The 25,516-nt window shown below is 32.9% G+C and overlaps 1 protein-coding gene across 3 annotated transcripts in view; it reads left to right on the plus strand.

Moving 5' to 3' along the window:
- The window catches only part of LOC133650027 (glutamate receptor ionotropic, kainate 1-like), a 73,926-nt gene that overhangs the window by 20,850 nt on the left and 27,560 nt on the right, over window positions 1-25,516 (plus strand). For all 3 annotated transcript variants that reach the window (XR_009826175.1, XM_062046779.1, XM_062046780.1), the window contains exons 7-9: window positions 5,540-5,683; window positions 15,430-15,537; window positions 15,630-15,674. Coding sequence is in view for 2 of the 3 variants with exons in the window: in XM_062046779.1 (XP_061902763.1) it covers window positions 5,540-5,683; window positions 15,430-15,537; window positions 15,630-15,674 (297 nt within the window). In the remaining variant the exon portion in view is untranslated. The remainder of the gene's footprint in view (window positions 1-5,539; window positions 5,684-15,429; window positions 15,538-15,629; window positions 15,675-25,516) is intronic.

Here is a 25,516-nt window from a genome sequence, read left to right on the forward strand (position 1 = left end):
TTGAAGCCTTAAATATGTCAAAAATTCATAACAACATTGATTTTGATTCATTATTATTTTTTGAGCAATGCCAGTTTAAAAAAACCACTACAATTATTGGGGATTCAAAAGGACCCCACTTGTAAATGTGTTCTAAATAAGACATAAATATATATATTTTTTAATTAAACATTTTTAGATCAACTTTTAGTGGGTTCTACTTTTTTATTACGTGTTCATGTTTTTGTTTTAAGCCCTTTTTGTAAAAAAAACAAACCACCCTATAAAACACATAAAATATGTAATATTTTCCCCAAATAATATTTCAAAGTGTAATATTTGATGTGTAGTAATTGAAGCCTTAAATATGTCAATAATTGATAACAATATTAATTTGTGTTCATTATTATTTTTTGAGCAATGTCAGTTTGAAAAAAATCCCACTAAAACTATTGGGGATTCAAAATGGCCCCACTTGTAAAAGTGTTTTAAATAAGTCATAAATTGTTTAAATTTGTATTAAATTAAAATGTTCTAGAATAACTTCTCTGTGTCGATTATACGTTTTTATATTTTTTCATATTTTTGTTTTATGCCCTTTTTGTAAAAAACAACAACCTATAAAACACATAAAATATGTAATATTTTCCCCAAATAATATTTCAAAGTGTAATATTTGATGTGAAGTAATTGAAGCCTTAAATATGTCAAAAATTCATAACAACATTGATTTTGATTCATTATTATTTTTTGAGCAATGGCAGTTTAAAAAAAACCCCACTACAATTATTGGGGATTCAAAAGGGCCCCACTTTTAAATGTGTTCTAAATAAGTCTTAAATTGTTTACATTTTAAAAAAAATTAAACGTTTCTAGAATAACTTCTCTTTGTCGATTATACGTTTTTATATTTTTTCATATTTTTGTTTTATGCCCTTTTTGTAAAAAAAAAAAAAAAACCTATAAAACACATAAAATATGTAATATTTTCCCCAAATAATATTTCAAAGTGGAATATTTGATGTATGGTAATTGAAGCCTTAAATATGTCAAAAATTCATAACAACATTGATTTTGATTCATTATTATTTTTTGAGCAATGGCAGTTTAAAAAAAATCCCACTAAAATTATTGGGGATTCAAAAGGGCCCCACTTGTAAAAGTGTTTTAAATAAGTCATAAATTCTTTACAGTTTTTTTTTAAATTAAACGTTTCTAGAATAACTTCTGTTTGTTGATTATACGTTTTTATATTTTTTCATATTTTTGTTTTATGCCCTTTTTGTAAAAAAAAATAAAAAACCCTATAAAACACATAAAATATGTAATATTTTCCCCAAATAATATTTCAAAGTGGAATATTTGATGTGAAGTAATTGAAGCCTTAAATATGTCAATAATTCATAACAATATACATTTTTATTCATTATTATTTTTGAGCAATGCCAGTTTAAAAAAAATCCCACTAAAATTATTGGGGATTCAAAAGGGCCCCACTTGTAAAAGTGTTTTAAATAAGTCATAAATTGTTTACTTTTTTTTTTTTTAATTAAACGTTTCTAGAATAACTTCTGTTTGTTGATTATACGTTTTTATATTTTTTCATATTTTTGTTTTATGCCCTTTTTGTAAAAAAAAACAAAAAACCCTATAAAACACATAAAATATGTAATATTTTCCCCAAATAATATTTCAAAGTGGAATATTTGATGTGAAGTAATTGAAGCCTTAAATATGTCAACAATTCATAACAATATACATTTTTATTCATTATTATTTTTTGAGCAATGCCAGTTTAAAAAAAATCCCACTAAAATTATTGGGGATTCAAAAGGGCCCCACTTGTAAAAGTGTTTTAAATAAGTCATAAATTGTTTACATTTTTTTTTTAATTAAACATTTCTAGAATAACTTCTCTTTGTCGATTATACGTTTTTATATTTTTTCGTATTTTTGTTTTATGCCCTTTTTGTAAAAAAACCCCCTATAAAACACATAAAATATACAATATTTTCCCATGTGAAGTAATTGAAGCCTTAAATATGTCAATAATTGATAACAATATTAATTTTTATTAATTATTATTTTTTGAGCAATGACAGTTTAAAAAAAATCCCACTAAAATTATTGGGGATTCAAAAGGGCCCCACTTGTAAAAGTGTTTTAAATAAGTCATAAATTGTTTACTTTTTTTTTTTAAATTAATCGTTTCTAGAATAACTTCTCTTTGTCGATTATACGTTTTTATATTTTTTCATATTTTTGTTTTATGCCCTTTTTGTAAAAAAAAATAAAAAACCCTATAAAACACATAAAATATGTAATATTTTCCCCAAATAATATTTCAAAGTGGAATATTTGATGTGAAGTAATTGAAGCCTTAAATATGTCAATAATTCATAACAATATTGATTTTGATTCATTATTATTTTTTGAGCAATGACAGTTTTAAAAAAACCCACTACAATTATTGGGGATTCAAAAGGGCCCCACTTGTAAAAGTGTTTTAAATAAGTCATAAATTGTTTACATTTTAAAAAAAAATGAAACGTTTCTAGAATAAATTCTCTTTGTCGATTATACGTTTTTATAGTTTTTCATATTTTTGTTTTACGCCCTTTTTGTAAAAAAAAACACACCCTATAAAACACATAAAATATGTAATATTTTCCCCAAATAATATTTCAAAGTGGAATATTTGATGTGAAGAAATTGAAGCCTTAAATATGTCAAAAATTCATAACAACATTGATTTTGATTCATTATTATTTTTTGAGCAATGACAGTTTAAAAAAAATCCCACTAAAATTATTGGGGATTCAAAAGGGCCCCACTTGTAAAAGTGTTCTAAATAAGACATAAATATATATATTTTTTAATTAAACATTTTTAGATCAACTTTTAGTGGATTCTACTTTTTTATTACGTGTTCATGTTTTTGTTTTAAGCCCTTTTTGTAAAAAAAAAAAAAAAACACCCTATAAAACACATAAAATATGTAATATTTTCCCCAAATAATATTTCAATGTGTAATATTTGATGTGTAGTAATTGAAGCCTTAAATATGTCAATAATTGATAACAATATTAATTTTTATTCATTATTATTTTTTGAGCAATGCCAGTTAAAAAAAATCCCACTAAAATTATTGGGGATTCAAAAGGGCCCCACTTGTGTTTTAAATAAGTCATAAATTGTTTAATTTTTTTTTTAAATTAAACGTTTCTAGAATAACTTGTCTTTGTCGATTATACGTTTTTATATTTTTTCATATTTTTGTTTTATGCCCTTTTTGTAAAAAAAAAAAACAAAACCCTATAAAACACATAAAATATGTAATATTTTCCCCAAATAATATTTCAAAGTGTAATATTTGATGTGAAGTCATTGAAGCCTTAAATATGTCAATAATTCATAACAACATTGATTTTGATTCATTATTATTTTTTGAGCAATGACAGTTAAAAAAAAATCCCACTAAAATTATTGGGGATTCAAAAGGGCCCCACTTGTAAAAGTGTTTTAAATAAGTCATAAATTGTTTATATATTTTTTTTAAATTAAACGTTTCTAGAATAACTTCTCTTTGTCGATTATACGTTTTTATATTTTTTCATATTTTTGTTTTATGCCCTTTTTGTAAAAAAATAAAAAACCCTATAAAACACATAAAATGTGTAATATTTTCCCCAAATAATATTTCAAAGTGTAATATTTGATGTGAAGTAATTGAAGCCTTAAATATGTCCAAAATTCATAACAACATTGATTTTGATTCATTATTATTTTTTGAGCAATGACAGTTTAAAAAAAACCACTACAATTATTGGGGATTCAAAAGGGCCCCACTTGTAAAAGTGTTTTAAATAAGTCATAAATTGTTTAATTTTTTGTTTAAATTAAACGTTTCTAGAATAACTTCTCTTTGTCGATTATACGTTTTTACATTTTTTCATATTTTTGTTTTATGCCCTTTTTGTAAAAAAAATAAAAAACCCTATAAAACACATAAAATATGTAATATTTTCCCCAAATAATATTTCAAAGTGTAATATTTGATGTGAAGTCATTGAAGCCTTAAATATGTCAATAATTCATAACAACATTGATTTTGATTCATTATTATTTTTTGAGCAATGACAGTTTAAAAAAAATCCCACTACAATTATTGGGGATTCAAAAGGGCCCCACTTGTAAAAGTGTTTTAGATAAGTCATGAATTGTTTACATTTTTTTTTAAATTAAACGTTTCTAGAGTAACTTCTCTTTGTCGATTATACGTTTTTATTATTTTTTCATATTTTTGTTATACGCCCTTTTTGTAAGAAAAACCCAACCTTTTTTAATATGTCAAACACATAAAATATGTAATATTTTCCCCAAATAATATTTCAAAGTGGAATATTTGATGTGAAGTAATTGAAGCCTTAAATATGTCAATAATTGATAACAATACTAATTTTTATTCATTATTATTTTTTGAGCAATGACAGTTTAAAAAAACCCCCACTACAATTATTGGGGATTCAAAAGGGCCCCACTTGTAAAAGTGTTTTGAATAAGACATATATATATATATATATATATATATATATATATATATATATATATATATATATATATATATATATATATATATATATATATATATGTATATATATATATATATATATATATATATATATATATATATATATATATATATATATATATATATATATATATATATATATATATATATATATATATATATATATATATATATATAAATATATATATATATATAAATATATATATATATATATATATATATTTTAATTGTATTTTATTTTTTAATTAAACGTTTGTTGATCAACTCTTAGTGGATTCTACATTTTTATTACTTTTTCATGTTTTGGTTTTATGCCCTTTTTGTAAAAACAATAATTCATAACATTGATTTTGATTCATTATTATTTTTTGAGCAATGACAGTTTAAAAAAAAAACTCTAAAATTATTGGGGATTTTAAAAGGCCCCACTTGTAAAAGTGTTTTAAATAAATCATTTTTAAAAAAAAATTAAACGTTTCTAGATCAACTTCTCTTTGTCGATTATACGTTTTTATTATTTTTTCATATTTTTGTTTTACGCCCTTTTTGTAAAAAAAAAAATCTACCTTTTTTAATATGTCAAACACATAAAATATGTATTATTTTCCCCAAATAATATTTCAAAGTGTAATATTTGATGTGTAGTAATTGAAGCCTTAAATATGTCAAAAATTCATAACAATATTAATTTGTATTCATTATTATTTTTTGAGCAATGCCAGTTTAAAAAAAACCCCACTACAATTATTGGGGATTCAAAATGGCCCCACTTGTAAAAGTGTTTTAAATAAGTCAGAATTTTAAAAAAAAAATTTTTAATTAAACATATTTAGATCAACTTCAGGCTTTTAATTTTCCCGAATGTCTTTTTTCCTGTTGACAAAAATAAGTTTTTGTGAACTGCATCAACTATTGAAACCTTTTCCATGGACTTTGGAGTGACATGGTCTTTCTAAACTCCTCCCACAGACGGACGCCGCCCTGATGTACGACGCCGTGTTCATGGTGTCCGTGGCGTCACAGCGCGCCACCCAGATGACGGTCAGCTCCCTGCAGTGTCACCGCCATAAACCCTGGCGCTTTGGCCCGCGCTTCATGAACCTCTTCAAGGAGGTCAGTGTCTCCTCGCAAGTCCGTTTCGGAAGCTCTTTAGCGAGTCAGCGCGGGACTAACTCCAACTCAACCCTGTCTGATTGTGAACGGGAAGGTTTTGGGTTCAACGATGGGGAAAGGCAGTAATACAGCATCAATCCCAAAAGGAACCTGTTTGAAGCGTAAATACAGTATAAATGAAATCCGCGAGCAGTTTTTAACAGGACCTCGCCTCCCTCTTGGTGCAAGCCCTGACCCACCGCTAACATTTTTCAGGAATGTAAACATGCTAAAGTTAGCATGCTAGCAGTTAGCATGTATCGAGTGCCAAGTGATATGATTCTGAGGTGTACAACTGTAATATCATAATATATAATATCGGGGTGGCGAAAATGACATTTTTAAAATTGGCTCTCTAGCGCCATCTTCAAAATGAGAAAGAAAAAATATTAGCCCCGCCTCCCAGTTTCACGTATGAATGTGAAAATCGAAACTAGTAAATTTCCAGGTTCCAAAGAATTCCAGGAACTCCCAGAATTCCCCGGTTTTTGAAAGCCCTAATTTTACCCTTTTTTTCGGCTTCATTCGGTTTGACGCTGTTTCACACCGTTTCAACTTCAAAATGTTTAGTCCCTTCAGAAATATGTGGGACTTCTGCAACAAATTTCAAGGATTTCCAGTTTTCCAGGAAATTTTTCCAATTGAAAATGAACATGCAATATTGTTTAAACTTCCACAATTTCCCCATTTTTCAACCAAGTCAAGCCATTCCACCTTCAACACTCATCAAAATGCTCAAAACTCATCCTGGTAGTTAAAACTAGTAAATTTCCAGGTTCCAAAAAATTCCAGGAACTCCCAGAATTCCTCGGTTTTTGAAGGCCCTAATTTTACCCTTTTTTTCGGCTTCATTTGGTTTGGCTCTGATTCACACCGTTTCAACTTCAAAATGTTTAGTCCCTTCAGGAATCTTTAGGAATCCTGCAAAACATTTCCAGGATTTCCAGTTTTCCAGAAAATGTTTCCAAATGAAAATTGTTTAAACTTCCACAACTTCCCCATTTTTCAACCAATTCAAGCCGTTCCACTTTCAACACTCATCAAAACGCTCAAAACTCACCCTGGTAGTTAAAACTAGCAAATTTCCAGGTTCCAAAAAATTCCAGGTACTCCCAGAATTCCTCGGTTTTTGAAAGCCCTAATTTTACCCTTTTTTTTCCGGCTTCATTCGGTTTGACGCTGATTCCCTCCGTTTCTACTTCAAAATGTTTAGTCCCTTCAGAAATATTTGGGAATCCTGCAACAAATTTCCAGAATTTCCAGTTTTCCAGGAAATTTTTCCAATTGAAAATGAACGGGGAATATTGTTTAAACTTCCACAATTTCCCCATTTTTCAACCAAGTCAAGCCATTCCACCTTCAACACTCATCAAAACGCTCAAAACTCATCCTGGTAATTGAAATTAGCAAATTTCCAGGTTCCAAAGAATTCCAGGAACTCCCAGAATTCCTCGGTTTTTGAAAGCCCTAATTTTACCTTTTTTTCGGCTTCATTCGGTTTGGCTCTGATTCACACCGTTTCAACTTCAAAATGTTTAGTCCGTTCAGAAATGTTTGGGACTTCTGCAAAACATTTCCAGGATTTCCAGTTTTCCCGAAAAGTTTTCCTAATGAAAATGAACGGGCAATATTGTTTAAACTTCCACAATTTCCCCATTTTTCAACCAAGTCAAGCCATTCCACCTTCAACACTCATCAAAACGCTCAAAACTCATCCTGGTAATTGAAACTAGCAAATTTCCAGGTTCCGAAGAATTCCGGGTACTCCCAGAATTCCCGGTTTTTGAAAGCCCTAATTTTACCCTTTTTTTCCGGCTTCATTCGGTTTGACGCTGATTCCCTCCGTTTCAACTTCAAAATGTTTAGTCCCTTCAGAAATATTTGGGAATCCTGCAACAAATATCCAGAATTTCCAGTTTTCCAGGAAATTTTTCCAATTGAAAATGAACGGGGAATATTGTTTAAACTTCCACAATTTCCCCATTTTTCAACCAAGTCAAGCCATTCCACCTTCAACACTCATCAAAACGCTCAAAACTCATCCTGGTAATTGAAATTAGCAAATTTCCAGGTTCCAAAGAATTCCAGGAACTCCCAGAATTCCTCGGTTTTTGAAAGCCCTAATTTTACCCTTTTTTTCGGCTTCATTCGGTTTGGCTCTGATTCACACCGTTTCAACTTCAAAATGTTTAGTCCCTTCAGAAATGTTTGGGACTTCTGCAAAACATTTCCAGGATTTCCAGTTTTCCCGAAAAGTTTTCCTAATGAAAATGAACGGGCAATATTGTTTAAACTTCCACAATTTCCCCATTTTTCAACCAAGTCAAGCCATTCCACCTTCAACACTCATCAAAACGCTCAAAACTCATCCTGGTAATTGAAATTAGCAAATTTCCAGGTTCCGAAGAATTCCGGGTACTCCCAGAATTCCCGGTTTTTGAAAGCCCTAATTTTACCCTTTTTTTCGGCTTCATTCGGTTTGGCTCTGATTCACACCGTTTCAACTTCAAAATGTTTAGTCCCTTCAGAAATCTTTGGGACTTCTGCAACAAATTTCCAGGATTTCCAGTTTTCCAGAAAATTTTTCCAATTGAAAATGAACGTGCAATATTGTTTAAACTTCCACAATTTCCCCATTTTTCAACCAAGTCAAGCCATTCCACCTTCAACACTCATCAAAACGCTCAAAACTCATCCTGGTAGTTAAAACTAGCAAATTTCCAGGTTCCAAAAAATTCCAGGAACTCCCACAATTCCCGGTTTTTGAAAGCCCTAATTTTACCCTTTTTTTCGGCTTCATTCGGTTTGACGCTTTTTCACACCGTTTCAACTTCAAAATGTTTAGTCCGTTCAGAAATGTTTGGGACTTCTGAAAAACATTTCCAGGATTTCCAGTTTTCCCGAAAATGTTTCCTAATGAAAATGAACGGGCAATATTGTTTAAACTTCCACAATTTCCCCATTTTTCAACCAAGTCAAGCCATTCCACCTTCAACACTCATCAAAACGCTCAAAACTCATCCTGGTAATTGAAACTAGCAAATTTCCAGGTTCCGAAGGATTCCGGGTACTCCCAGAATTCCCGGTTTTTGAAAGCCCTAATTTTACCCTTTTTTTCGGCTTCATTCGGTTTGGCTCTGATTCACACCGTTTCAACTTCAAAATGTTTAGTCCCTTCAGAAATCTTTGGGACTTCTGCAACAAATTTCCAGGATTTCCAGTTTTCCAGAAAATTTTTCCAATTGAAAATGAACGTGCAATATTGTTTAAACTTCCACAATTTCCCCATTTTTCAACCAAGTCAAGCCATTCCACCTTCAACACTCATCAAAACGCTCAAAACTCATCCTGGTAATTGAAACTAGCAAATTTCCAGGTTCCGAAGAATTCCGGGTACTCCCAGAATTCCCGGTTTTTGAAAGCCCTAATTTTACCCTTTTTTTCCGGCTTCATTCGGTTTGACGCTGATTCCCTCCGTTTCAACTTCAAAATGTTTAGTCCCTTCAGAAATATTTGGGAATCCTGCAACAAATATCCAGAATTTCCAGTTTTCCAGGAAATTTTTCCAATTGAAAATGAACGGGGAATATTGTTTAAACTTCCACAATTTCCCCATTTTTCAACCAAGTCAAGCCATTCCACCTTCAACACTCATCAAAACGCTCAAAACTCATCCTGGTAATTGAAATTAGCAAATTTCCAGGTTCCAAAGAATTCCAGGAACTCCCAGAATTCCTCGGTTTTTGAAAGCCCTAATTTTACCCTTTTTTTCGGCTTCATTCGGTTTGGCTCTGATTCACACCGTTTCAACTTCAAAATGTTTAGTCCCTTCAGAAATGTTTGGGACTTATGCAAAACATTTCCAGGATTTCCAGTTTTCCCGAAAAGTTTTCCTAATGAAAATGAACGGGCAATATTGTTTAAACTTCCACAATTTCCCCATTTTTCAACCAAGTCAAGCCATTCCACCTTCAACACTCATCAAAACGCTCAAAACTCATCCTGGTAATTGAAATTAGCAAATTTCCAGGTTCCGAAGAATTCCGGGTACTCCCAGAATTCCCGGTTTTTGAAAGCCCTAATTTTACCCTTTTTTTCGGCTTCATTCGGTTTGGCTCTGATTCACACCGTTTCAACTTCAAAATGTTTAGTCCCTTCAGAAATCTTTGGGACTTCTGCAACAAATTTCCAGGATTTCCAGTTTTCCAGAAAATTTTTCCAATTGAAAATGAACGTGCAATATTGTTTAAACTTCCACAATTTCCCCATTTTTCAACCAAGTCAAGCCATTCCACCTTCAACACTCATCAAAACGCTCAACACTCATCCTGGTAATTGAAACTAGCAAATTTCCAGGTTCCAAAGAATTCCAGGAACTCCCAGAATTCCTCGGTTTTTGAAAGCCCTAATTTTACCCTTTTTTTCGGCTTCATTCGGTTTGGCTCTGATTCACACCGTTTCAACTTCAAAATGTTTAGTCCCTTCAGAAATGTTTGGGACTTATGCAAAACATTTCCAGGATTTCCAGTTTTCCCGAAAAGTTTTCCTAATGAAAATGAACGGGCAATATTGTTTAAACTTCCACAATTTCCCCATTTTTCAACCAAGTCAAGCCATTCCACCTTCAACACTCATCAAAACGCTCAAAACTCATCCTGGTAATTGAAATTAGCAAATTTCCAGGTTCCGAAGAATTCCGGGTACTCCCAGAATTCCCGGTTTTTGAAAGCCCTAATTTTACCCTTTTTTTCGGCTTCATTCGGTTTGGCTCTGATTCACACCGTTTCAACTTCAAAATGTTTAGTCCCTTCAGAAATCTTTGGGACTTCTGCAACAAATTTCCAGGATTTCCAGTTTTCCAGAAAATTTTTCCAATTGAAAATGAACGTGCAATATTGTTTAAACTTCCACAATTTCCCCATTTTTCAACCAAGTCAAGCCATTCCACCTTCAACACTCATCAAAACGCTCAAAACTCATCCTGGTAGTTAAAACTAGCAAATTTCCAGGTTCCAAAAAATTCCAGGAACTCCCACAATTCCCGGTTTTTGAAAGCCCTAATTTTACCCTTTTTTTTCGGCTTCATTCGGTTTGACGCTTTTTCACACCGTTTCAACTTCAAAATGTTTAGTCCGTTCAGAAATGTTTGGGACTTCTGAAAAACATTTCCAGGATTTCCAGTTTTCCCGAAAATGTTTCCTAATGAAAATGAACGGGCAATATTGTTTAAACTTCCACAATTTCCCCATTTTTCAACCAAGTCAAGCCATTCCACCTTCAACACTCATCAAAACGCTCAAAACTCATCCTGGTAATTGAAACTAGCAAATTTCCAGGTTCCGAAGGATTCCGGGTACTCCCAGAATTCCCGGTTTTTGAAAGCCCTAATTTTACCCTTTTTTTCGGCTTCATTCGGTTTGGCTCTGATTCACACCGTTTCAACTTCAAAATGTTTAGTCCCTTCAGAAATCTTTGGGACTTCTGCAACAAATTTCCAGGATTTCCAGTTTTCCAGAAAATTTTTCCAATTGAAAATGAACGTGCAATATTGTTTAAACTTCCACAATTTCCCCATTTTTCAACCAAGTCAAGCCATTCCACCTTCAACACTCATCAAAACGCTCAAAACTCATCCTGGTAGTTAAAACTAGCAAATTTCCAGGTTCCAAAAAATTCCAGGAACTCCCACAATTCCCGGTTTTTGAAAGCCCTAATTTTACCCTTTTTTTCGGCTTCATTCGGTTTGACGCTTTTTCACACCGTTTCAACTTCAAAATGTTTAGTCCCTTCAGAAATCTTTGGGACTTCTGCAAAACATTTCCAGGATTTCCAGTTTTCCAGAAAATGTTTCCAAATGAAAATGAACGGGCAATATTGTTTAAACTTCCACAATTTCCCAATTTTTCAACCAATTAAAGCCGTTCCACTTTCAACACTCATCAAAACGCTCAAAACTCATCCTGGTAGTTGAAACTAGCAAATTTCCAGGTTCCAAAAAATTCCAGGAACTCCCCGAATTCCCCGATTTTTGAAAGCCCTAATTTTACCCTTTTTTCCGGCTTCATTCGGTTTGGCTCTGCTTCACACCGTTTCAACTTCAAAATGTTTAGTCCCTTCAGAAATCTTTGGGACTTCTGCAACAAATTTCCAGGATTTCCAGTTTTCCAGGAATTTTTTCCTATTGAAAATGAACGTGCAATATTGTTTAAACTTCCACAATTTCCCCATTTTTCAACCAAGTCAAGCCATTCCACCTTCAACACTCATCAAAACGCTCAAAACTCATCCTGGTAGTTAAAACTAGCAAATTTCTAGGTTCCAAAAAATTCCAGGAACTCCCAGAATTCCTCGGTTTTTGAAAGCCCTAATTTTACCCTTTTTTCGGCTTCATTCGGTTTGACGCTGATTCACACCATTTCAACTTCAAAATGTTTAGTCCCTTCAGAAATCTTTGGGACTTCTGCAACAAATTTCCAGGATTTCCAGTTTTCCAGGAATTTTTACCAATTGAAAATGAACGTGCAATATTGTTTAAACTTCCACAATTTCCTCATTTTTCGACCAAGTCAAGCCATTCCACCTTCAGCACTCATCAAAACGCTCAAAACTCATCCTGCTAGTTGAAATTAGCAAATTTCCAGGTTCCAAAAAATTCCAGGAACTCCCAGAATTCCCGGTTTTTGAAAGCCCTAATTTTAAAAAATTCGTAGTTTCTTTTGGTTTCCTGTCAGGAATCTTTGGGACTTCTTCAACAAATTCCCAGGATTTCCAGTTTTCCGGGAAATTTTTCCAATTGAAAATGAATGGACAATATTGTTTAAACTTCGCCATTCTCCCCATTTTTCAACCAAGTCAAGCCATTCCACCTTCACCACTCATCAAAACGCTCAAAACTCATCCTGCTAATTGAAATTAGCAATTTTCCAGGTTCCAAAAAATTCCAGGAACTCCCAGATTTCCCGGTTTTTGAAAGCCCTAATTTTACCCTTTTTTTCGTTTTCTTTCAGTTTGGCTTGGTATAACTTCTTCCCTGTTCATCCGATACACACCGTTCCAACTTCAAAATGTTCAGTCCCTTCAGGAATCTTTAGGACTTCTTCAACAAATTCCCAGGATTCCCAGTTTTCCTGGAATTTTTTCCAATTGAAAATGAATGGCCAATATTGTTTAAACGTCCACAATCTACCAATTTAGCAGCCAAGTCAAGCCATACCACCTTCGAGACTCATCAAAACATTCAAAACTCACTCTGGTAAATTTCTGGGTTCCAGAAAATTCCAGGAACTCCAAGAACTCCCAGTTTTTGAAACCCCTAATTCTACCCTTTTTTCGGTTTCTTTCGGTTTGGCTCGGCATAACTTCATCCCTGTTCATCCAATTCACACCGTTCCAACTTCAGAATATTCAGTCCCTTCGGGAAACTTTGGAACTTCTTTAAATAATTCCCACGATTTCCAGTTTTCCCGGGAAATGTTCCAATTGAAAATGAATGGGCAATATTGTTTAAACTTCCACAATTTCCCCATTTTTTAACCAATTCAAGCTATTCCACCTTCTTCACTCATCAAAACGCTCAAACTCATCCTGGTAAATTTCCGGGTTCTAAAAAATTCCAGGTACTCACAGAATTCCCGGTTTTTGAAAGCCCTAATTCTACCCATTTTCTTTAGGTCTCACAATCCACATTTTCCAACTAATTCCAACCATTCCACCATCAAAACATTTCAGTTACCTTTTTTATTTTTCCTAAAAATTCAAGTTTTTTTCCCCAGAAATTCCAGGAATTCTGAAAAATACCAATTCTCAATTAAAACTGTTACTACGTCAACATTTTTCAACCGATTCAAAGAATTCCAACACCAACCCATTCATATCATCTAAGACAATTGTGTTCTTATCAATATTTTCAAAAATCCCCGTTTTTACCGAAATTCCCAAATTTCCAGGACATATTCAACATTCCACAATGCACCAAATTCGCAAAATGTTGCGCCATTTATTACCCGATTCACCTTTAAACCGTCCACACACACAACCCTTTTGAGATATCAAAGGCAAAACACGTTTTTCCCTTTCCCGATATATACTGGTTTTCCTGGAATTTCCAGGAATTTATTCCCACTGACAATGAATGGGCAATATACAAACCTCTTCATAGCCCACATTTCTCAACCAATTTCAACCGTTCCAACTTCCACACACTTGCAACCATCTTCGAAGTATGCTAGCTGTTCCCCTGCTAGCATGTTAATGTTAGCATGCTAACATTTTATACTAGCATGAAAGCTAATTATGAAAATGTTACCCTTAAAATCATGGATTTTGTTTATTTGAAACCATCTTAGAAGTGTGCTATCTTTTTCCCCTGTTAGCATGTTAATGTTAGCATGCTAACGTTTCATACTAGCATGCAATCTAATTATGAACATTTTACCCTTAAAATCATGGATTTTGTTATTTGAAAACATCTTAGAAGTGTGCTAGCTGTTCCCCCGTTAACATTTCAATGTTAGCATACTAACGGTTTATACTAGCATGTAAGCTAATTATGAACATTTTACCCTTAAAGTCATGGATTTTGTTTATTTGAAACTATCTTAGAAGTGCGCTAGCTGTTCCCCCGTTAGCATTTCAATGTTAGCATGCTAATGTTTTATACTAGCATGCAAGCTAATTATGAACATTTTACCCTTAAAATCATGGATTTTGTTATTTGAAACCATCTTAGGAGTGTGCTAGCTGTTCCCCCGTTAACATTTCAATGTTAGCATGCTAACGTTTTATACTAGCCTGCAAGCTAATTATGAACATTTTACCCTTAAAATCATGGATTTTGTTATTTGAAACCATCTTAGGAGTGTGCTAGCTTTTTCCACTGTTAGCATGCTAACGTTTTATACTAGCGTGCAAGCTAATTCTGAATATGTTACCCTTAAAATCATGGATTTTGTTTATTTGAAACCATTTTATAAATGTGCTAGCTGTTCCCCTGTTAGCATGTTAACGTTAGCATGCTAATGTTTTATACTAGCATGCAAGCTAATTATGAACATTTTACCTTTAAAATCATGGATTTTGTTTATTTGAAACCATCTTGGAAGTGGGCTAGCTGTTCCCTTGTTAGCATGTTAATGTTAGCAAGCTAACATTTTATACTAGCTTGTAAGCTAATTATGAACATTTTACCCTTAAAATCATGGATTTTCTTTATTTGAAACTATCTTAGAAGTGCGCTAGCTGTTCCCCCGTTAGCATTTCAATGTTAGCATGCTAGCGTTTTATACTAGCATGCAAGCTAATTATGAACATTTTACCCTTAAAATCATGGATTTTGTTTTTTGAAACCACCTTAGGAGTGTGCTAGCTGTTCCCCTGGTAACATGTTAATGTTAGCATGCTAACAATTTATACTAGCATGCAAGCTAATTATGAACATCTTACCCTTAAAATCATGGATTTTGTTTATTTGAAACCATCTTAGAAATGTGCTAGCTGTTCCCCTGTTAGCATGTTAATGTTAGCATGCTAACATTTTATACTAGCTTGTAAGCTAATTATGAACATTTTACCGTTAAAATCATGGATTTCGTTATTTGGAACCATCTTCGAAGTGTGCTAGCTTTTTCCCCTGTTAGCATGTTAATGTTAGCATGCTAACATTTTATACTAGCATGCGATCTAATTAGGAACATTTCCCCCCCCTGCAGGCCCAGTGGGACGGGCTGACGGGTCACATCGTCCTCAACAAGTCCGACGGCCTGCGGAGAAACTTCGACCTGGACATCATCAGCCTCAAGGAGGACGGCACTGCCAGGGTGAGCGCGCTTCCCAGCATGCATTGCTGCACGTCACAGTGACTCACGAGTGTTGGAAGTCAATGACGCGGCTGGTTGTCACTGTCACTCAGGGCGTCACGGAGGCCGGAAGTCGCCTCACCAAGAGGTGGATGAAGGTTTGTCTCCACGTTGGTCTAAAACCGATCCTTGTCCTCCTCGTTCCTCCTCTCCCTCGCACACCTTGACGTTACACACGATAGCAGGTGTGTCCAAACATTTAGGTATTTTTTTGATTTCCAAAGGCAATACAATATATAGATTTTTTTTTTTTTTTAACTTTTAGGGCTCTCTTCAAGTTCGGTACCGGCGAACCGTACGGGTCTCAGTCAGAAAACAAAACAAAACATAAGTCTTACTTATTATTTTGATCAACTTCAGCGCTATCAAACCACAGAACACCATTTTAGATTCTGGGTGTTGTTGATAAATGGCTGTGGCTTTGCATAGTAGAGTTTTAACTTGCACTTAAAAAGGCACTTCACATTGAGTAAACAACCTCAAAGTGCTACAGGGTATATTAAAAAAAATAAAAAATAAAAAAAGTTGAAAAGGATTAGCAAATCATTTTATTCTGTTTTTATTTACCATTTACACTACGTGACAACTTCACTGCGTTTGGGTGTTGTTGTTTTTTTACTTTTAAAGCTTAAATAACTTGACAAATTTCTGATCTCTCTATTATAAAGTTTAAAAAAAATGTTTTTTCAAATGTTATGCTCCTTTTGTAAAAAAAAAAGAACAACAAATTCTGCTATTTTATGGCAAAAACACAAAATATTAAAGTTTTTTTCCACCCCAAAAATCTCAAAGTGGAATATAAAATGTGAATCTTTGAATTTGTCAATCATTCATAACAACATTGATTTTGATTCATTATTATTTTGTGAGCAGTGACAGTTTAAAAAAACATACTAATCCACTAATAATTTATTAATTATTTATTTATTATTTATTTATAATAGAAGTGTTAATAAATATATTTTTTTACGTTCAACACCAAAATCTCATGATCAATTTCAGATCTATTCGTCAATTATAATTTATTAAAAAAAGGTTTAAAAATTAAAAACATTTTTAAAACCTCACTAAAAAAATTTAGGGATTCAAAAAGGTCCCATTCATCAAACAATATTATTATTATTTTTTTACTTTCAATGCTTAAATATGTAGATCAACTTCAGATCTATGTGTCAATTATGCAATTTTATGTTGTTTTTGTTTGTTTCAAGCCCTTTTTGTTGAATAAATCATAGTTTTTTTTTATATGGCAAACACATCAAATACACAATATTTAATAAGTGGAATATTTGATGTGAAGTAATTGGAGTAATTTATCCGTCAATTATACATTTTTATTATTTTTTAATGTATTTTTTCATGCCTTTTTTGTCAAATAAAACTTTTGATATAAAAAAAAAAAACTTTTCCCCAAAAATATTTCAAAAGTGTAATATTTGATGTGAAGTAATTGGAGCCTTAAATAGGTCAATAATTCATAACAATATTGATTTTAATGTATTATTATTTTTGAGCAATGACTGTAAAAAAAAAAATAAAAAAAAAATCTCTATAACTCCTGGGGACCCAAAATGGTCCCACTAAAAAAAGTGTCACAAATAAGTCAGACATTTTTTTAAAGCTTAAATCTTTAGATTAACTTTAGATCTATCCGTCAATTATACATTTTTATTTTTTTAATGTATTTTTTCATGCCTTTTTTGTCAAATAAAACTTTTTATTTATTTTTAAAAAAATACTTTTCCCCAAAAATATTTCAAAGTGTAATATTTGATGTGAAGTAATTGGAGACTTAAATAGGTCAATAATTCATAACAATATTGATTTTGATTTATTATTATTTTTAAACAATGACTGTAAAAAAAAACAAAAATAAAATCTGACTATAACTCCTGGGGATCCAAAAGGGTCCCACTAAAAAAAGTGTTACAAATAAGTCAGAATTTTTTTTAAGGCTTAAATCTTTAGATTAACTTCAGATCTATCCGTCAATTATACATTTGTATTTTTTTTAAACGTTTTTTTTCATGCTTTTTTTGTCAAATAAAACTTTTTATTTTTTATTTTTTTTAAATACTTTTCCCCAAAAATATTTCAAAGTATAATATTTGATGTGAAGTAATTGGAGCCTTAAATATGTCAATAATTCATAACAATATTCATTATTATTTTTGAGCAAGGACTGTAAAAAAATAAAATAAATCTGACTATAACTCCTGGGGATCCAAAAGGGTCCCACTAAAAAAAGTGTTACAAATAAATCAGACATTTTTTTAGGCTTAAATCTTTAGATTAACGTCAGAGGGGCGGTATAGCTCGGTTGGTAGAGCGGCCGTGCCAGCAACTTGAGGGTTGCAGGTTCGATCCCCGCTTCCGCCATCCTAGTCACTTCCGTTGTGTCCTTGGGCAAGACACTTTACCCAGCTGCTCCCAGTGCCTCCCACACTGGTTTGAATGTAACTTAGATATTGGGTTTCACTATGTAAAGCGCTTTGAGTCACTTGAGAAAAAGCGCTATATAAATGTAATTCACTTCACTTCACTTCAGATCTATCTGTCAATTATACATTTATTATTTTTTATGTATTTTTTCATCCCTTTTTTGTCAAATAAAACTTTTTCTTTTTAAAAATACTTTTCCCCAAAAATATTCAAAGTGTAATATTTGATGTGAAGTAATTGGAACCTTAAATAGGTCAATGATTTTGATTTATTATTATTTTTGAGCAATGACTGTAAAAAAATAAATAAATAAAAACTCTATAACTCCTGGGGACCCAAAAGGGTCCCCTAAAAAAAGTGTTACAAATAAATCAGAATTTTTTTCAAGGCTTAAATCTTTAGATTAACTTCAGATTTATCCGTCAATTATACATTTTTTTATTATTTTTTACATTTTTTCATGCTTTTTTTGTCAAATAAAACTTTTTATATATATATTTTTTTAAATACTTTTACCCAAAAATATTTCAAAGTATAATATTTGATGTGAAGTAATTGGAGCCTTAAATAGGTCAATAATTCATAACAATATTCATTATTATTTTTGAGCAATGACTGTAAAAAAATTTTAAAAAATCTGACTATAACTCCTGGGGATCCAAAAGGGTCCCACTAAAAAAAGTGTTACAAATAAGTCAGACATTTTTTTAAGGCTTAAATCTTTAGATTAACGTCAGATCTATCCATCAATTATACATTTTTATTATTTTTTATGTTTTTTTTCATGCCTTTTTTGTCAAATAAAACTTTTTATTTAAAAAAAAAAAACTTTTCCCAAAAAATATTTCAAAATTTAATATTTGATGTGAAGTAATTGGAGACTTAAATAGGTCAATAATTCATAACAATATTGATTTTAATTTATTATTATTTTTGAGTAATGAGTGTAAAAAAAAATATAAAAAAATCTGACTCTCCTGGGGATCCATAATGGTCCCACTAAAAATAGTGTTACAAATAAGTCAGACATTTTTTTAAGGCTTAAATCTTTAGATTAACTTCAGATCTATCCGTCAATTATACATTTTTATTTTTTTATGTATTTTTTCATGCCTTTTTTGTCAAATAAAACTTTTTATTTATTTTTTTTAAAATACTTTTCCCCAAAAATATTTCAAAGTAATATTTGATGTGAAGTAATTGGAGCCTTAAATAGGTCAATAATTCATAACAATATTGATTTTAATTTATTATTATTTTTGAGCAATGACTGTAAAAAAAATAATTAAAAACAATCTCTATAACTCCTGGGGATCCAAAATGGCCACACTAAAAAAAGTGTTACAAATAAGTCAGACATTATTTTAAGGCTTAAATCTTTAGATTAACGACAGATCTATCCGTCAATTATACATTTTTATTTTTTTAATGTATTTTTTCATGCCTTTTTTGTCGAATAAAACTTTTTATTTATTTATTTATTTTTATTTTTTTATTTTATTTTATTTTATTTATTTATTTTTTTTAATAATTTCCTGCCCAGCTTCTCGGGCAAATCATATAGCAGATGTAGATGCCCATATCGGCTGTTCAGATTTACTTTACAAAAGAGAAGTGTAGGATACTTCTCTTGTTGCCTTACTTGTATTTTGACTTTATTAAATGTATTTATATTATCATTTGGTGCAGCCGGGCCGGAGCAGGAGGGGATAGAAAGAGAGAAAAAGGAAGACAGAGGGGGGAATTGTGGGGACAAGAGGGGGATTAGACAGAGAGACAAAAACAACAACAGCAAACACAACAACAACAACAACAGAGCAACATCAGCAAATACGACATGTACAAATATGATGGTAAAAGTAATAGCAAATAAGCAGTTAGCGAAAATTTAAAAAAAAAAAAATACAGAAATGACAATGAGCATTATTACACTAAAAATGGAGCAATATGAATACCAATAGAAATAGTGCTATTGATAATAAACAATACCAGTACTTTACCTTTATTATCAACAATACAATTGTTCAAATGCAACAATACATGTACGTAATGATAACTTGAGATACGAAAGAATGCAGAAAAATGGAGGGGAAGAAAGAGAAGCAACCTACATTAACCTTGTAGATTGTTATAGTAACAATAGGTTAAGCTTTGTCAGTGTGCCATGTGTTATACCCAGTTTACCCTAGGGCAACAACGTTAATATATGTTTGATGAAACGTGATTATGTGCATGAGTGTATGTGTGCATATGTACTTGTATATGTACAGTAGCTGTATGTGTGCTTGTACAGTGAATGTATATGTACAGTATGTGTATATGTGTGAACAGCGAATGTATATGTACAGTATGTGTATACAGTATGTGTGTTTGAACAGTGAATGTATATGTACAGTATGTGTAAATGTGTGTTTGTACAGTGAATGTATATGTACAGTATGTGTATACAGTATGTGTGTTTGAACAGTGAATGTATATGTACAGTATGTGTAAATGTGTGTTTGTACAGTGAATGTATATGTACAGTATATGTGTGTGTTTGTACAGTGAATGTATGTGTACAGTATATGTATGTGTGTGTTTGTACAGTGAATGTATGTGTAGTATATTTTTTTTAAAATACTTTTCCCCAAAAATATTTCAAAGTGTAATATTTGATGTGAAGTAATTGGAGACTTAAATAGGTCAATAATTCATAACAATATTGATTTTGATTTATTATTATTTTTGAGCAATGACTGTAAAAAAATAAATTAAAAAAAACTCTATAACTCCTGGGGATCCAAAAGGGTCCCACTAAAAAAAAATGTTACAAATAAGTCAGAATTTTTTTCAAGGCTTAAATCTTTAGATTAACTTCAGATCTATCCGTCAATTATACATTTTTATTTTTTTTAACGTTTTTTTTCATGCTTTTTTTGTCAAATAAAACTTTTTATTTTTTATTTTTTTTAAATACTTTTCCCCCAAAATATTTAAAAGTATAATATTTGATATGAAGTAATAGGAGCCTTAAATATGTCAATAATTCATAACAATATTCATTATTATTTTTCAGCAAGGACTGTAAAAAAATAAAATAAATCTCACTATAACTCCTGGGGATCCAAAAGGGTCCCACTAAAAAAAAGTGTTACAAATAAGTCAGACATTTTTTTAAGGCTTAAATCTTTAGATTAACTTTAGATCTATCTGTCAATTATACATTTTTATTTTTTTAAATGTATTTTTTCATGCCTTTTTTGTCAAATAAAACTTTTTATTTATTTTTTTTAAAATACTTTTCCCCAAAAATATTTCAAAGTGTAATATTTGATGTGAAGTAATTGGAGACTTAAATAGGTCAATAATTCATAACAATATTGATTTTGATTTATTATTATTTTTAAACAATGACTGTAAAAAAAAACCAAAAAAAAAATCTCTATAACTCCTGGGGACCCAAAAGGGTCCCACTAAAAAAGAGTGTTACAAATAAGTCAGAATTTTTTTTAAGGCTTAAATCTTTAGATTAACTTCAGATCTATCCGTCAATTATACATTTTTATTATTTTTTACGTTTTTTTTTTCTTGCTTTTTTTGTCAAATAAAACTTTTTATTTTTTTTTATTTTTTAAATACTTTTCCCCAAAAATATTTCAAAGTATAATATTTGATGTGAAGTAATTGGAGCCTTGACTGTGTCAATAATTCATAACAACATCGATAACTGTCAACATTGCAACTTTTTCTTGTTACATTTCGCCTGTTTGCTCTTTTAATCCACTTAAAAAAACCACAATAATGATGATAAAGTCCAATGTATGCTAAAACATCCAAACTAAACATTGTATCTTTATCTAAAAACTGACACAGCAAATTAGTGCGATGACGTATCTCATTATTGATGAATTCAATGTAACATTTTGTTTCGGGTTGGACCCCGGGGTGCAGAGTTAAAGGCATAACTGCTAAACTGCACTGTGCTGAGGCTGACATATCTTAGGTTCATATTTAGTTCTGATGTTCAAGCAGCCCGTTTGACTCCTCTGTTGATTGACAGCAGCTTTGAAGACGAAGTGTGCTTTCATTTTCAATCCACTGCCGTGTGTTTTCTCCACGGGAGGATAAAACATAAAAGACGGCAGTCATGAAATATAAATGATGAGTCGTCTGCTGCTGCCGTCTGTTGCTGTTTGTGCTTTTTAAAAACCTGTTGATGTTTGGCTCCTTCTTGTCAGTCTTGGCCTACTTTGTCTTTCAAAATCTGTTCACAATTTACCATCGACTATATGTGTGGTATCTGTCATTTTAACCACTCATTTGGTCAAAGTCCCTAGGAGGAGTTAGTTAAAGTATGAAAAATGCCGAAAAATGGCCATAAAACCCTTGGGGCCAAGTTTGGCGCCATGCCACGCCCACATCTTATGGCGTACAAATTTTTTTTTTGCAATTTATCATCACCTATATGTGTAGTATCTGAAATTTGAACCACGACTCCTTTGGTCAAAGTCCCGAGGAGGAGTTCGTTAAAGTACGACCACTTTCTTTGCCGAAAAATGGCCAAAAACCATCGGAGCCAAGTTTGGCGCCATGCCACGCCCACATCTTATGGCGTACGAAAAAAATGTTGGCAATTTATCATCGCCTATATGTGTAGTATCTGAAATTTTAACCACAACTAATTTGGTCAAAGTCCCTAGGAGCAGTTCGTTAAAGTACAATCCTTTTTTTCCCGTTAAAAAATTGCCAAAAACCATCAGAGCCTAGTTTGGCGCCATGCCACACCCACATCTTATAGTGTAGGAAAAAAGTGTCCGAAATTTATCGTCACCTATATGTGTAGTATCTGAAATTTTAACCACGACTAATTTGGTCAAAGTACCGAGGAGGAGTTTGTTAAAGTGCGACCACTTTCTTTGCCGAAAAATGGCCAAAAAACCCTTGAAGCCAAGTTTGGCGCCATGCCACGCCCACATCTTATGGCGTAGGCAATTTTTTTTCGCAATTTATCATCGCCTATATGTGTAGTATCTGTCATTTTAACCACGACTCATTTGGTCAAAGTCCCTAGGAGGAGTTCGTTAAATTAGGACCCCTTTTTTTGCCGAAAAATGGCCAAAAACCATAGGAGCCAAGTTTGGCGCTGTGCCACGCCCACATCTTATGGCGTAGGCAAAAAATGTTCGCAATGTATCATCACCTATATGTGTAGTATCTGTCATTTTAACCACGACTCATTTGGTCAAAGTCCCTAGGAGGAGTTCGTTAAATTAGGACCCCTTTTTTTTGCGAAAAATGGCCAAAAACCATAAGAGCCAAGTTTGGCACCGTGTCACGCCCACATCTTATGGCGTACGAAAAAAATGTTCGCAATGTATCATCGCCTATATGTGTAGTATCTGTCATTTTAACCATTACTCATTTGGTCAAAGTCCCTAGGAGGAGTTCGTTAAATTAGGACCCCTTTTTTTTGCCGAAAAATGGCCAAAAACCATCGGAGCCAAGTTTGGCGCCGTGCCACGCCCACATCTTATGGCGTACGAATTTTTTTTTCGCAATTTATCATCACCTATATGTGTAGTATCTGAAATTTTAACCACGACTCATTTGGTCAAAGTCCCTAGGAGGGGTTTGTAAAATTAGGACCCCTTTTTTTTGCCGAAAAATGGCCAAAAACCATCGGAGCCAAGTTTGGCGCCGTGCCACGCCCACATCTTATGGCGTACGAAAAAAATGTTCGCAATTTATCATCACCTATATGTGTAGTATCTGAAATTTTAACCACGACTCCTTTGGTCAAAGTCCCTAGGAGGAGTTTGTTAAAGTACGACCACTTTCTTTGCCGAAAAATGGCCAAAAATCATCGGAGCCAAGTTTGGCGCCATGCCACGCCCACATCTTATGGCGTACGAAAAAAATGTTGGCAATTTATCATCACCTATATGTGTAGTATCCTTCATTTTAACCATTACTCATTTGGTCAAAGTCCCTAGGAGGGGTTTGTAAAATTAGGACCCCTTTTTTTGCCGAAAAATGGCCAAAAACCATCGGAGCCAAGTTTGGCGCCGTGCCACGCCCACATCTTATGGCGTAGGCAATTTTTTTTCGCAATTTATCATCACCTATATGTGTAGTATCTGTCATTTTAACCACGACTCATTTGGTCAAAGTCCCTAGGAGGAGTTCGTTAAATTAGGTCCCGTTTTTTTTGCCGAAAAATGGCCAAAAACCATAGGAGCCAAGTTTGGCGCCGTGCCACGCCCACATCTTATGGTGTAGGCAAAAAGTGTTCGCAATTTATCATCACCTATATGTGTAGTATCCGTCATTTTAACCACGACTCATTTGGTCAAAGTCCCTAGGAGCAGTTCGTTGAATTAGGACCCCTTTTTTTTGCCGAAAAATGGCCAAAAACCATCGGAGCCAAGTTTGGCGCCATGCCACGCCCACATCTTATGGCGTAGGCAATTTTTTTCCCGCAATTTATCATCGCCTATATGTGTAGTATCTGTCATTTTAACCACGACTCATTTGGTCAAAGTCCCTAGGAGGAGTTTGTTAAAGTGCGACCACTTTCTTTGCCGAAAAATGGCCAAAAACCATTGGAGCCAAGTTTGGCGCCGTGCCACGCCCACAACTTATGGCATAGGCAATTTTTTTTCTCAATTTATCATCACCTATATGTGTAGTATCTGTCATTTTAACCACGACTCATTTGGTCAAAGTCCCTAGGAGGAGTTCGTTAAATTAGGACCCCTTTTTTTTGCCGAAAAATGGCCAAAAACCATAGGAGCCAAGTTTGGCGCCATGCCACGCCCACATCTTATGGCGTAGGAAAAAAATGTTGGCAATTTATCATCACCTATATGTGTAGTATCCGTCATTTTAACCATTACTCATTTGGTCAAAGTCCCTAGGGGTAGTTTGTTAAATTAGGACCCCTTTCTTTGCCGAAAAATGGCCAAAAACCATCGGAGCCAAGTTTGGCGCCATGCCACACCCACATATTATGGCGTACGAAAAAAATGTTCGCAATGTATCATCGCCTATATGTGTAGTATCTGTCATTTTAACCACGACTCATTTGGTCAAAGTCCCTAGGAGGAGTTCGTTAAATTAGGACCCCTTTTTTTTGCCGAAAAATGGCCAAAAACCATAGGAGTCAAGTTTGACACCATGCCACGCCCACATCTTATAGTGTAGGCAAAAAATGTTCGCAATGTATCATCGCCTATATGTGTAGTATCTGTCATTTTAACCACAACTCATTTGGTCAAAGTCCCTAGGAGGAGTTCGTTAAATTAGGACCCCTTTTTTTTGCCGAAAAATGGCCAAAAACCATAGGAGTCAAGTTTGACACCATGCCACGCCCACATCTTATAGTGTAGGCAAAAAATGTTCGCAATGTATCATCGCCTATATGTGTAGTATCTGTCATTTTAACCACGACTCATTTGGTCAAAGTCCCTAGGAGGAGTACGTTAAATTAGGACCCCTTTTTTTTGCCGAAAAATGG

The sequence above is a fragment of the Entelurus aequoreus genome, linkage group LG05 (assembly GCF_033978785.1).
Source record: "Entelurus aequoreus isolate RoL-2023_Sb linkage group LG05, RoL_Eaeq_v1.1, whole genome shotgun sequence".
Lineage (NCBI taxonomy): Eukaryota > Metazoa > Chordata > Actinopteri > Syngnathiformes > Syngnathidae > Entelurus > Entelurus aequoreus.